Raw genomic sequence first — 15,850 nt, forward strand, 5'->3', positions numbered from 1 at the left:
AATTTTGAAAATAAATGTTAAGTATAAACTTTTTTTTTAATAAACGTAATAACATGAATATATAAATATACAAATTTGCGTTCTTTTCATCACTTCATTAGTATATCAAATTAATGAATATATTATATGATTAAAATTACAAGTAGACAAGTAGTCACTCAATAATTACAGTATAGTGTCTTCCGTATATGCTCGGCCACATGATCCAAAATCCTAGTTTGAGCGGCTAGGAAGAACTATAGACCTAGTTGTTTAGCCTTTTAAATACCTAGGTTATATTTAAGCCTAATAGTTAAAAAAAATATTCATTAAACATAGTTTAATTCTCGAACGGTAATTTTAGAAAAAAATGCATGTTGTAGTAGATAAGATTGAATTATCACAATTCTTAAATACTATTAAACTGCTTATGTTATGTACTGAGTACATAGGTTATCAGTGTTGGTATAATTAAAATGTATGAGTTCTTCTTAAAATGTCTTTACTATATAATTATAGTTATAAGCTCACTTTAATAGATATTATCTGTATATAATATATAGTTTGTTATTCATTAAGTTGATAAAAATATATGTTACGATAGCATAAATATTAATTTTTCTGTTACCTTTGGAGAAGGCTATCTAAATTAAAGACAATGCGTCAAACATTTTATTACCATTGTGTATTATTGCGGTTTTGTGTCATTAAGTCTAATATTACCCATGCTTTGATAAATTTCATCCATAAAAATTTTTCAAGATCCGATTAACTAAGATATGTTTAAGTCGTTGGAAAATTATTTGCATACCAAATGAGCGTACCTAATATATAAAGTATACTCTGCGTGATTATAATTTGTACATACAATATAGTAAAACTTGACTATTATTTACTATATATGTATTAGGTATAAAAATATAATTATTATTTATTAGTGTCTTATCAGCACACCGATTGTGCAGTAGTATAGTATATACCTAGTATTTTGTTATGTATGGGACAGTCGCATTATCTTGATTAAGTATCTCTATATAATGCGATGAGACATGTCTAAACGTATGCACTTTATATGAGCATTTAAAATGTTTATTGTATTTGCATGAGAAAAAGAATACGAATGGATAACGATAGATTCGACAAATATAAACAGGATGATTCACCAAGCATACTTGCTTCCTTTAATAACAAACATATACAAATTCTGATTGTTGATGTTTATAAATATCCTTACAAACCATCATTTAAAATTCTTGTGATATTTTTATTTTACTTAAGAAATGTTTTGTCAGGATACAAACTTTTATTTTTCAATTGAGAATTTTTCTTTATTACCGTTTATTGTTAAGTAGATATTTTGATCTGTTTCAATTAGAATTAAAACGAGTTGTTTTTGAGTTGTTAAAATTATTTTACTAAAGATAATATACTTTTTAAAGATGGTTTTACAAAAATATAAAATATACATAATAATTAATCTAAATTTAATCTGATAAATTTGTATTAATTACCAATATTTTTAAATTACCCCAATATTTTCGCATCCCATTATCATGGAATTATTATCCTTAGTACGCAGTACATACATTTAAATAACTTAAAACTCCTTATTCAAATTTTGATTTTGATACATTATCATGAAAAGTATCTGCTAAACATTTTTATAGTGGGTAGAAAATATAGGTAGTTCTCATTTGAAAAACGGAAGTCTGTATCTCCATAGGGCACGCAAAACACGAATGCACTATTCCTTGAGTAGAAAAAACAAGAATTGTCGATGATTTGAAATTATGGTCTTTAAGTACCTATTAAGTATTTGCTAAATCAGATTTTAATCAAGTGCATCATCGAGGAAGAAAAATTGGGTAGGCACGATCAGTTAGTATAAATGATTTTTAACGGAAATATCGATTGGCTCGAAAATAACGGACGTGAAAAAATAAAAACGCGAAAACTCAACCGCATTACATCGGCACCTACAACGATAAATCAACGCGTTCGCGGTCCACGTCCGTTATAATACGTCTTCGCCGTGAGAAGTTTATCGCCCACACCACTGCAATGCAGCAGGACTTATACTTCGGTCGCAGGCGATTAGGAGCCGCCGTGATGTAACAAGTACCAACACACACACACACGTGAGCGCATAAAGTCGCACAGCACACAGGTATTATAGGTGCGTGTGAATGTGTGTGTATGGGAATGCTGCGGTCGTGCAGCAGGTAGGCACTTGTTTTCGGCCACGAATGTGTGTGTGTGTGTGTTTGTGTTTGCGCGTGCGTGCGTGTATGTTGGCATGTAACACGATAAGTTCAGGAAGTACGGGTGGCTAGTCTACGTGAACTCCTCACCCTCTCCACCTACCCACCTTCTCGAACCCTTTCGCCGCCGACTGCACGGCCGTACACATCACACACACACACACACGCACACATGGCACCTACACCGCCGCCGGTAGCGGGTCCGCGCCGCGGAGGATCGGAGGATCGTATACTGTACGCCAACTGGCCGTGGCCTCCGATTGAATTACATTTCGTGTGCACTTATTTTTTTTTTTGTTTTTGACTACTCGTTTCCCAGCCACCCACTGACTGTGAACCGGCGATGACCAAGCCAACCGCATGTAATATGGGTATGTACCTATACCGTCGTTTCATCGTCGTGGCTGCCCCGGCCATTGAAGTCACCGTCGGGCATGTGACGTGTATATACCTACCCATAATACCTAGGTTAAGTATAGGTACGTATACTATTATGTCGTATTCGCAACCCGCGCCCTACGGCACAGTTACGTTATGATATAGCTAATGGATTAATTCGAATTTTGAATTTTGAGTTTTTAAAGTACGCTCAAATATCTGGTTTTAAATTATTTAGATTTTTCTACTTCTTAAAAAATGTCGTGTGGTTGTACAACTACAAAGTACAGACTTTCTACAGATTGCGCGATTTTGGGTCGCTAAATCTAATATTATACATTATTCTTCCTTATTCCTTAAAATGTTCAACATATTAAAAGTCATACAATACAACATTTAAATAACAATCACAACTGCGCAATGATTGTTTATAAATAAATAAAACGGGCAGTTTTCTTTCTATTGTACGTTGTGATCGTAACAATTAAAAATATTTTTAATACTTTTTTTTTTTTTTTGCTATTTTTCGATGACAAACAAAAACAAAAATATATCCTCCATTAAATCTAACTCAGAATTCGGAGAACATTTTAAACGATGACAATTTTTAAATTATACGAATCTTTTGAAAATTATCTAGATGAGATCAAATATAATAAAAAAGGATCTAGATAATATGCCGAACACTGTTCGAAACGTCATGCAGCGTTATTGCAGATCGAATCCAGAACTAAATATATGTAGGTATATATACCTACCATACAACTATATGTATAAAATATATACAGTTAATATAGCAGCGCATTGAATGGGACGATTTGAAACCATCTAACGCGTAACAAAGGTGATAAACATATCATCTATATAATCATATAGTATATGTTCACGTCGGAGGGTGCAAAAGTATTATATTATACCATTTATGTACCTACGTGCGCTCGATTTTGAACTGAATTAACGAGACGTCGGCGTTAAGTATCGCAGTAGGTGCTCACGTGAATTATAATACTAACATATATATGTATATATATTATATTATATAGCTATTATTATAACGTTCTTAAAAAGGGCAGCTGATGTCGCGTGTGCTACCGCCGCCGCCGCCGCGACAGACGCCGTAGTCGTCTTCGGTAGCGGCGTGGCAATATCGAAGAAGACGTCACAGTCCAGGTGAACCGGAGCGGCGTTTTCGTCGTTCCAGTAAAATCAGTAATCACAGCGGTCGATCCGCGTATAATATAATACAATGCGGTGTACAAATAATATAAAACGTTCGCTCTCGAAACGAATATAATGCATGTACCTAACTATATATGTAACACACGTACGGCGGATAGGGACGTGTCGCAGAAAATCAAACAATAATAATATAATAATATAGTGTACAACCGTGATATTGTCCTTTTACCGCGCAGTGAGTGTTTTTTCGGTGACCGCGGTAACCGCACACAATACGTATATGGTATATATTATACGGTTTGGATTTCTCCTCTCTCCGAGGAATACGTAGAATAACAGAACTTATATCATCATTTACATTATACAGGGTGATTGACCGAGTAAGTTCACCTCCGTTTTTTCCTTTAATAATCAATATATCCGAATTCTGATTTTTGGAATCTTTAAGTATTATATTTACGGTCTATTTTTCATATACTTAGATTCAAGGAGTCACAATAGAAACTTTATTTAAATAAATAATAACTCAAAAACTCTTCGTTCGAATTTTGATTTTGATACCTACTCGTACATCAACATTTTCAACAAAATTATCTGTTTAACAATTCACCGTAAAAAAGGCTGTTTCTCGTTCGAGAAAAGAAGTCTGTATTATCACAGGACACTCATTAAATGGCATAAGAATTTAAATGATTAATACGGTATTTGATAAGTATACGCCCGTATCTTCTCTCCTATACTTAAAATATCAAAAATCAGGATTTGAACAAATATAAATTCATTATTAAAAGAAAAACGGGGGTGAGCGCGCTTGGTGAATCACACTGTATAAATGATCCAGAATAGTGCATATATGTAAGAGGCGTGTAAAATACCTATCGACTGTCGTCGTTTCTTATAGGTATATTATATTTTACATACTTGTGCGTTATATAATGATATATATTGTATGGCCAGTACATATCATTTTTTCTTTTCTTCCACCGAAAAACGATGTCTTTTGTGCTTAGCAATCGCGGTAATATCAATCGTATTGTGTGCGATCCCGGGGGGGCCGGTAGCGAGCTGCGGTGTATCCCGTTCATAATCGATAGGTATATTATATAGGTACTACTGAACGCTATACAAATATGTACGTATACATATTTTATAAAAAGGTACACGATATACCCGCGGGACGGGCTATTAAACACGCGTATTTGGGGCTGAAATCAAGTCATCGTCGTCGCATTATCCGCTCTAAGCGTCGCCCCGTCAACAAGTGGCACTCGTCGACATCAATAACAAACGCCTCCTTCGCCTTTTATACTCGTGGCGTCCCGCACCGACAACGACGACGCTCCTTGAACATAATAATATAATATCATTATAGTATTATAATAATACGTTATACATTATACATCGTCAAAGTCGCTATTGTTAAATTCGGTCAACGCCGAAACGCGTATTTGTTGTATTAAAATTATACCTTTTATAGATTCGTATCATATATATTATATTTGTCACTGATATAGCCGTGCATACGACATCATATTTTTATACTCAAAGTATAAATTAGACTATTCCAATTTCGCTTAAAATTATCTTTTTTTATCATATAATAATAAGATAATTTTACTATTAATAGTAATATTGGGTTCGGGTATACCAGAAATTAGTTTTCTGGATTTTTTTCTTAAAAAATCTAATGTTTTCAAAATTTTAATTTTAAATACTTATAAAGAGAATTATAACGATGTATTTTTTATATATAGTTTTTTAACTGTTGTAAGAATAACTTGTATAGAATCATATATTAAAATATGTTCAAAAAATATGTATACAAAAAACAAAAATGTTATGAAATTGAAAAAAATTGCTAGTAAATATTAGTTTTAAAATAATCAAAATATGTTGATAACTACCTATACTATGTCTTAAAAATATTCAAAAAAGTTGTTTAATATTTTAACAAATACTAAACAAAATCGATTAAAATATTTATTAAAAATAAAAGTAAATATATATTTATTTAAATATAATTGTTTCCAAAATATCAGAATAATCTACTCTAGTTTTTTTTTTTCATGATCAAACATTCAGAATTACAAAAAATTGTATAAACTGAAGTAATAAAATACTGTTTATTCTGAGATGAGTTAAGCGAAAAAATGGTTAGAATTAATGTGTATGTAACTAGTTGACTTTTTATGCAATGATTTTTCAGAGACAAACAGTTGCATCCCATATTTTATAAAAATGTAAATAGATACATTTTTTTTTTTACGATTTATTTGCATTTGGTGGTTAGGGATGTCGGATGTAAGTAATTAATCTAGTAAATGATTTGACGCCATTATTGTTAACGACTAGAACATTATAGGTAATCAGTGTATATATAATACCGCAATATCGTTTTGATAAAGTCAGTAGATATTATTAATAATTATGATAAATTGATGTTTACTTACTAACTACTAACACATAATGAAGTGTTTATTAACTATCACAATTTATTATGATAGTTAGGAAATTTTGTATGTATTTCCGATGTAAAAATATAAATAATATTTTGATACTTTATAATAATAATATAATATTAGAACCTAAAAACCTCTATTGTTGGTTTGAATATAATCTTTCATTGATAATTCATCCCACGGTGACAATAAACTGAATAAGTACGCTAACGTTGCTAACATAATGAAAATAAATAATATTAAAGTTATAATATGCGTTTTTAAGCTATAAAAATTGTTCATCAAAAAAAGTTTTTACGTAATTGTATTATGATATAATACACAAAGATGGCTACTTTTTTAAAGTAAAAAATTATAAAATTATAATCACTTAATATCATTTAAAACTTTAAAAGTGATAAAAATATCATTACCCGTAGTAGCATTTATATATTTAATAGTTCAACGATGAATACCTATTATAAGATTATCTAAAAAAAAAAATCGACAAAATACCAGTAAAAATATTTTTATAATACTTCACATTGTATATTAGGCACGATCGATATTTTATTATTATGAAAAAGTATCATGACGTGACTAAACGCCCATCGATCAATTCTACCGGAAGTTCATAAATCTATACAATAAAATTGTAGAAGGTTTTCTTCGCATATTGAATTTATGCGCTCGAAAACACTTAGAAGTTTAGGTTTCTTAATTCGTAATCGAATGTATTTAAAAACGAGCTGTTTCTTAAAACATTATACATCATACTATAGTTAGACCGATATTAGATTTCTGTTCCGTTCTCTAAATTCCGTTTCTCTATAGTTCTCCGAAATCTCTAACAAATTGACCTTGTTAAATCCTTTAAACGTGTTCAAAGAACGTGTTTACGTTTTATAGTGCATATGAGAAAACTATATATTAACTTAAATAGGTAATTGTCAGCAACTATTTATTTATCGTCAATTCAAGGCAGCCTTGCTTTTAGCATAGATTCTCTTGACATAAATCTATGAACATTTGTTTCATGTGCTAATTAATAAAAGACGTTTTAATATTTGGTACAGATTTATTACAGTTTTCTTAATATTTTGTAGAAATCTGTTTAACTTTATAGGTTGATATTTTATTCAATTTTTTCTATGAAATTATTATTAATAATATTTATTTTATGTTATATAGTATGTGATAATATGATCTATTAATTACTATTTTATGTATAGTTAAGTTATATTACTGTAAATTTACTTATGCTGTACATGAGAACATTATAGAAATTTATAATAATAAATTAATACTAAATAGTTATCTAAACAGAACTTTGTCAAAAATTCATATTATAATAATGTAAGTGAAAATTGAATGCTAGTAAATTATGGAAATAACAATATTTTATATTTAGGTACACATGAATAATATTGTAGAATACTATAATATTGATAGAAAGTTTTGCTGTACTGTTGCAATTTATTTTACCAATCATTTTTAACATATAGTGATTTAAAATCTATTTATATCGATACATAAATTTATAAAATAATTAATTATTGATATGTATGAATAAAAAAATATGTACATACGTATAAATATATTTATGTTGTTCATATGACGTGTGCTCTGTAAAGTAAAAAAAAAAAAAAATGAATTATCAGTTGAAAATATTGTATTTTTTTTTTTACACAATTGTAGAAATACAATGACAAACATTTATAGAAGATAAATGATCATCAGAGTCATATAATATAATTGTTTAAATTTATTATATTTATAGGATTGTCCCAAATAAATAGAATAAAAATGATAGGGGAACCGCCATTAATGTCCGGAAACCATAACTTTTCCGCCATTTGTATTGTTACGGGTCAGTAAGTACAATCAAGTTTTGTTTGTTCAGCGGTTTTCAAAGATGATTTTTCTTTAGTCTACATAAAAAAACTACTATGTTGAAAAATCACCGCACCGTGAACGAAACCGTATAAAATAAATCTTCCCAATTTGTACAGCTTTTATCACTGTATGAAATTTTATTAATCGTGACCAAAGCGGTTTCTGTGCGTTTTATATAAAAATACGATTAATTTATCTGTTATTTTTCTATCCCCAGCCATAATAATAAATGATAATGGTTGTAAAATGTATCTACATTGAGCATTGCAGATGTGATTATGAGATTGCGAAAAGAAACGGTTTACAAAATAAAATATAATATATATGTCATCGTTGATAATAACAATACTATAAATGTTGCTTAAGTGTATTATGTATTATATAATTTATGGATATGTGACTTTAATACTATTTATAGTTGAAATAACAATTGATAAATTTTCATTTTTAATTTGTAATAAGCAAGTAAAAGATAGCTAAAATAGATTTAAAATAAGCCATAATTTATAAATTTTTAATAAAAATAGTCAAAATATAATAAATTAAATTTTTTGAAATTTATTCATCATTATTATTAATCAGTAAATAAAATAAGTAGGTACTAATTTTAATAAAAATATTTATAAAATTACTGTTATTTTTTTTTTCAATTTTATAATAATATACTTAATTAATTAATAGAAGCTTCTTCAGTGATTTTTTCCCCATGTGACTATATTTTCATTTGTGACTTTTTTTCGGCATCCGTAGTCATCTATGAGTTTGTGCAAGTCTAAATAAGAGGCTTAATCGAAAATAAGTAAAACACAAATTGTATTAAAATAAACCTTCTACTACTACCTAATAATTAAATTTCCATATAACAAAAACATTACAGAAACTTTTAAATCGTTTTTTTATTCATCTAAAAATAAGTAAATATTTAAGATTAGGGCTTAGAAAATAAAATAATTAACATACGAATCTTACTATTATTTAATTTAAATAAATTACATAATATATAGATACAATATGATTATCTGAACACTAAACCACATTAAAAAAAAATATTAAAATGTAACTTAAATGTATACTATTTTTTTTTATGGATCGGTATGAGATATCTCATCATTTTGGTTTATTAATTATTTTGTTTATTAGTAGTCTAGAAAAAATTAAAAAGTATTTTCTAAATAATAATGATCTTCACCGGATATTAATGACATTGCATATAATTTTTGATGAAAATATATTTTCGTCAACACTTTGTTGATAATAATATTATAATTAACAAAATCGAAATTATTTTGTTTTAAAACAGAAAAACGATATAATATTAAAAAGAGATTTTTTTCTTTTAATAGTATAGTACTACTTTTAAAGATGTAGATTATAGGTAATTAATCAGAAAACAATTAAGGTACTATTATGAAATTGTTATCAATTATTATAATATTATTTTTGTGTTTATCAAATACATAACTTTAATATTTATTTTTGTGTAATATACTTAACTTATTTTTTTTTTCAATAATCTATTATACAGCTTTAATAGGTTATGATTGGAAAAATCACAAAAAGGAATCTTGGTCAAAATATTCAAATGATAAAAAACTCAGTGTTAAAAATAAATGATAAAAAGTCTAATAAAAAAAAAAAAATATGAAAAATAGTTTGTTTAAAAAATTAGATTAATTAAATAAGATTGTCAAATATTTATAGCATAATATAATAAACTATTTTATAAAAAATTTTTCCCCATATGCATATTATATTAGTTTTTTAAATTTATTATTGGCACTTGGTAACTATTAAAAAACTAAATTATTGTTTAAATTATTTTAACATCAATGGTTTAATTAAGTTTCCATTATAATTAATGAATCACACAAATAATTATATTATAATCAATCTTTTTAAACGGCCTATTTTCAATTTGTTTTTTAAATTTAAATAAAAAATCCAAATCCCTTGAATATTTTGTCTCAAGACACTTTAACTTAGATATTTTAATAAAGGATGTTTTTCCTTAGAACCACTAAGGAAAATACTGACTATTGATTTATTTATCATTGCTGATATTACTAAACTTGGTTTACCTGATAATAAGTCATTTATATAAATAATTATGTTAATACTTCAATTTTATTTTAGTACTGTTTTTACAACTTTTCTTATAACTTACCATAATGAAACATCCAATACAGTCTATTTATACACAATTAATTTATAATTCTACCAGCTATATAGATTTTTTTTTTTATAAATACAAGGTTACTTTTTACTCAGGCAACGATGTATTAATAAATTGTTTTATAACTCACGAATGAATTTAAAAAAAAGATTTTAAAACCCCAATGTAATCACAGTTGCATAATTACGTACAAATGAACAATTATTTACTTTTACGACATATTTTTTTCCAGTATAATCTCATTATGCATATTTAGTACGGTTACAACAGTCACATTGTTTATGTGTCATTTTATCAAAGAACTTGTTTCAATTTCCAGGTAGACGATATAAAGATCTTTCTTTGTTGCAATTATTATATTGACCGAAAGAATATTCCGCTACCGAGTGGTATTAACTCTATCTATAATAAAGGGTGCCTCCGTTATTTTTAAACAGGTTTAATACGTGCAATCAAGTTGTTCGATGTATTTTTAATAGTGTAAAATAATGATGTTCACTTTACATATTTTACTGCACATTGGAAGGCAATAAATTATAAATTTAGAATTATTTGCCATAAAATATGTACTCATATAAAAGGATCATTATGGGTTCTATTTTTTATTACTATAAAAAAAAAAAAAAAAAAATATATAAACACTAAATAAACAGTATGTTATTTATAGATGTTATTAATACTAACATGTTTTAATAACGTTAAATAATATTTGTCTGCAATTGATGGTTGATTTTATGTTTAAAAGTTATGCGTATATCACATGTAAGAATGATGGTATTTTAATCTAATTACAATAAACTAAATTTTTTTTTTAATTTCTATTAAATCTTTTGCAATATTTTTAGTAGTACAGGGTTTTACACTAAATGTGGGTTGAACTTGCAACACAAAAAATGTAATATACTATTTTTCCTCGGTAAAGTACTCTCGTCTTAAACTTTTTAAAATTTTATTTGTTTGGAAACAAAAAATAATAATAGGAAGGTATAGACATCATAATTTGATTTTGACATTAAAATAATAGATTGACACACTACTTCCAAGTTCCAGTATTTTAGAACCGATATTAACCATACAGTTAAGTTACGACTTATGGCAAACTCTTAAGTCATCATAGTCATCCATTTTGATCGTTTGATGACAGCGATGCGTGCCCGCTTTAGAACGTCTGGTTCGAGCATGTGCCGTACAAGCTGTTTAGCTGGCGAGGAAACCGTTCGCTTGTACGTCGGTCGGAGGAGAACAATGTCGCCCGACACCTGTTGCGCGACAATCTGTTTAACACTGCCGTCGTCGAACGGTACTTGGCCGGTCAACATAAAATGCAGCACACCTCCTGTAACGTATTAGTCCTCTGGTCTTAATGGCGTGGCCAGGGGACTGTAAGTAATATTATAATGGCAAGTCGGTACGCAGTATTGTTATAAATATTTATGACGATCTCGTAATGCGCGTATATGATCCGGGTGGTTCGGGTTTTGACCCGAACCTATACGGACGCAAAACACGACGAAACTAAGCATCATATCTAGCATACATTTTACTTCAAAACACCGTCGCAAGTGCATTAATAAACCTATCGGTGGACTTGAACTATTTAAAAAAGTATATTCCTTTAACTTTTTAACTTGACTTTATATAGTTAATTTTTAAATCAGTGTTGCTTTTTTCAGTTTATTAAAAATGATGTTAAAATAATCGTTAATCGTTGTTGAAATTAAACATTTTTGGTTTAAATGGTAAGTTATAAATCAATTACTGTATTACATGGTTTTAGACAAAAATGATCGAATAACTACTATATATTATTATATATGTTAAGAGTAATAATTAATGCTTAGATATATAATAGTTACTGCTATATATTTCTTGATGAAATAATACACATCACATAATATACTATGTGATCTTTATACTGATTAAAAGATTAAATCAACTTTTTTAATAATCTGAGTTAACCAAATTAATTACCTAGTTAATATTTTTTTTCTGTTAAAATTTAAACTATTAAGTTAAATGTATTATTTGTTATCTGACTTAAGATATCTATGTAGTTATATGTTCACTTAACTTAATTTAATTTGAGTTAAATATTTTCGGTAATTTGTTCTCATATGTAAGTACTTATCATAGTGAAATTTAATGTTATGTCATAGTGAGTGTTAAATGGTATACTTGGAAAATTAATTTTTTATTTTCACCATTTTTGATTCCCTAAATAGTACAGAGTATCTAACGACAAATATATATGATTCAATATAGTATTACTAAAATTCAATTATTTTAAATGCATGCTGTGTCTCACCCATTGACCAAATATCAAAGAATTTAGCGTTATATCCGTTTTTTGAACTCATCAATACTTCCGGTGGCATAAACATCCTTGTACCACAGCAACTTAACAACAATATTCGTTTATCGCTCAACGATTCTCTACAAAAAATTGACAATCCAAAATCAGCCACTTTCACTTCATTTTGATGGTTCAGTAATATGTTTTCTGGCTTAAGGTCTCTATGCGCTATGTCCAGGCTATGAAGGTACTCGATTGCTGCCACAATTTGAGAAAATAGAAAACATGCATCATGTTCCACGTAAGGACCGTATTTTTCAACAGTTTTACACATATCGCCATTCCTAAACGTAAAATACGAATTTACATGATGTATTCTTTCAATATTTTAAAAACTTACGAACTTATAAGTAGGTATAAATATTCTACATTGTTTAAGAACTATAAAAATAATTAAGTACTAAAATGTTATTTTATTATTTTCAAATATTGAGTATATTTAAGTACAAATTATTTTTAAATGTAAGAACTGAATACAATTATTCCATATAAATGTATTAATATTAAAATTTCGAAAACTATTTATTTAATAATACATACATGGAAAATGCTTTTTTAAATAATAGATTGAAGACCGTTATTATAGGTTTAATACTCAAAAATATTTATTATATAAACGTATAAAATATTAAAAAAATCTCTTAGCTTATTGATGTTTATCAGAACCATTTAATTAGCTAAAGAGCAGTAAGACTGTATACTTGCAGTATTCCATGTACATGTAGACGTAATGATTATGTATGATAATTTTAATGAATTTTATTAGATTTGGATGATTGACTTTTTTTGAAATGATAATTTCGCGTTTAATCGCCGATTTGTTGCATTGACATATTGAAGATTTTTTGTTGATGATTTTCACAGCAAAGCCAATAGTTTTGTTATTTACCTTTGCTACACAGTATTTGACTTTCCCAAATGTTCCTTTTCCTATGGTGTTTTTAAAATACACCTTTATTTGGGTATTGTACTCGTACGATACTGCGGTTGTTCTATTTTGTTTTATTGTGGCCGTTTCCATTACAGTGTATTTTATTTTAACGACAATTCATAAAGTATTAACATGGCGTGACTTCAGATAAAAACAAATCAAACAACTAAACCAAATGTGCCGTGAAAATGACGTATTAATAATATACGATTTAATGGAAACACCAGTAACCATGACGAAAATTGCTAGTTATCGCTTCCCTACCCAGCTAAATTTTCTTAGTGTCATCTTTAGTATAAAGTAATTGTTTTTAATAATTGAATACTAAAAACAGGGTCGTGAACAAACTCGTGTAATCGATGTCAAGTTATTTTAAATAATCTATATGAATATTATACCCTTTATTATAGATCTGATATAAAAAAAGTTCTATAATTAATGGTTATGCAGTTAACTGGCCAACTAAGTGTGTACGAATAAACAAGTATTATGTATAAAATCAATACAATAAAAATATACTAAGGCTTTGATTTCACACAAAATTCATTTAAAATAAATAATGCAATTTTACATCACATTTTTAATTTTAATTATTTCATAGAAATATTTTGTACAACCAAGAACAATTTACCTCTTAACCATTATTTTTTAAATTTTGAAGGTAATAATAATATTTTTTCTTATATGGAATACAAATATTTGTTTAAACTAATTTATTCATATTTTCGTATAGATCTTTAATAGTCATTAAGTTTTTAACAAAAAAATTATTTTGTTTAATTTTGTATAATAATGTTATAAACTTCTAATAATATAACTATAAATTATTTTTTAAATGATTCTATGTATATTATATATTAATATCTTCTATAAAAGAAAATAAAACGTCAATTTTCCTACAAATTAGAAGTTATACATGTCATATGAAATTATATTAAGAATTACCTATATAAAAAAACAACTGTAAAAAAATTGCCATTTAAATCAGTTTATAAAGTACTGGTATAACATGTAATATAAATGGCCACATCTTTGTAGTACTAAATTACATTTAAAATATTTATTCAAATCTCATCTATAATCAATATAGTTATCTGTAATTTATATCCCTACAAAAATAAAAGGTTTTAAGACAATAATATTATATGTTTATACAATTGAAATGTTGTATGTGCAATCGAATTAGTTAAAGACAAAATAAAATAAAGACTTACAGATACTATATAATCTGAACCCAAACGGGTTAACCTTGGTACCTATTTCTTATGGTAAGACAAATAGTAAAAAATTGGATTATCAAAATTCAAAACTCTGAATTATAATTATTTTCAAACATTTGTCTTTTTAATATTAAGAACGGATCCATTTTTCTCTAGTAATGATAGATATCACTTTCTTTTAGTATCTATTTTCCGCCACTAAAAAGAATAATTTTCATTTTCTTCAATAATATTTAAATATTTAGTCGACATTAATTTTGTAGAATTGTATACCGAAATATAAAGGGATGAGTAAGGTTAGGATCTCATATACTATATATATACTTATAATGAGTTTTATCGGTCGCAAATCCGCGTCTAAATAAAGACAATTTTAAGAAATTTACTATAAAAATTAAAATAACTATTCGCCTGTCTAGTATTTCATTGCTAAATAAATATTTATTTTTTGTGGAATATGTTCTATAAATTATGATTATAATTGTTCATAATTCACAAGTAAATCATTTTTTTTATTATTTTAACATGACTTAAAAATATATTCATTATAAAATTTATTATTCATTATTAGAGGAAAATAATATTTTATTACTGGAGGAAAATACCTATGGCCCAAATTAGGATCTGCAATGAATAGATTTTATAAGATGATTATCAGACACTTTATACAACTAAAAAAAAAATAAAATGTGTGATATCTTTATTGCATTTTTACTATTTCGGGTAGAAAAAAAATATGAAATTGTTTATAATATTATTAATACTCATTTAATAAATAGATACAGGTAGTCAATAGTTTAATTGTAGATTTCAATTAGAAATGAATAAGTTTTAATTACTATTATTACATATACCTATATATATGAACACATATAAATTCTTAAAAATAATGATTTTTAAAAATCATAATTTATTATATAACATAAATTTAAAATCTAAATGTATGAAAAATCGTTTTACTCGTTTCACGTAATTTTTGAGTATATATAGTTATATTGTTTCATTCTAATAATGTATACTGATGGCTCTCAAACTCAATTTT

At 27.2% G+C, this 15,850-nt stretch overlaps 1 protein-coding gene across 1 annotated transcript; it reads right to left on the reverse strand.

The window, feature by feature from the left end:
* Window positions 1–11,407: 11,407 nt before the first annotated feature.
* Window positions 11,408–13,678, reverse strand: LOC112600389 (CBL-interacting protein kinase 1-like). The gene is made up of 3 exons (XM_025347583.1): window positions 13,359–13,678; window positions 12,610–12,941; window positions 11,408–11,640 (listed from the first exon to the last, which is right to left on the reverse strand). The coding sequence occupies exons 1-3, from the start codon at window positions 13,676–13,678 to the stop codon at window positions 11,408–11,410; spliced, it is 885 nt and encodes a 294-aa protein (XP_025203368.1).
* Window positions 13,679–15,850: the final 2,172 nt, after the last annotated feature.

This window comes from Melanaphis sacchari, unplaced genomic scaffold, assembly GCF_002803265.2.
Source record: "Melanaphis sacchari strain LSU unplaced genomic scaffold, SCAv2.0 Contig64_pilon_pilon, whole genome shotgun sequence".
Lineage (NCBI taxonomy): Eukaryota > Metazoa > Arthropoda > Insecta > Hemiptera > Aphididae > Melanaphis > Melanaphis sacchari.

Excerpts from the sequence above, each read along its gene's own strand:
- LOC112600389 (XM_025347583.1), bottom strand. The coding sequence starts at position 13,678 with ATGGAAACGGCCACAATAAAACAAAATAGAACAACCGCAGTATCGTAC. Across the intron at positions 12,942-13,358 it reads ATGTACATGGAATACTGCAA|GAATGGCGATATGTGTAAAA; the intron begins GTATACAGTCTT and ends TTTTACGTTTAG. Across the intron at positions 11,641-12,609 it reads CTTTGATATTTGGTCAATGG|GAGGTGTGCTGCATTTTATG; the intron begins GTGAGACACAGC and ends AATACGTTACAG.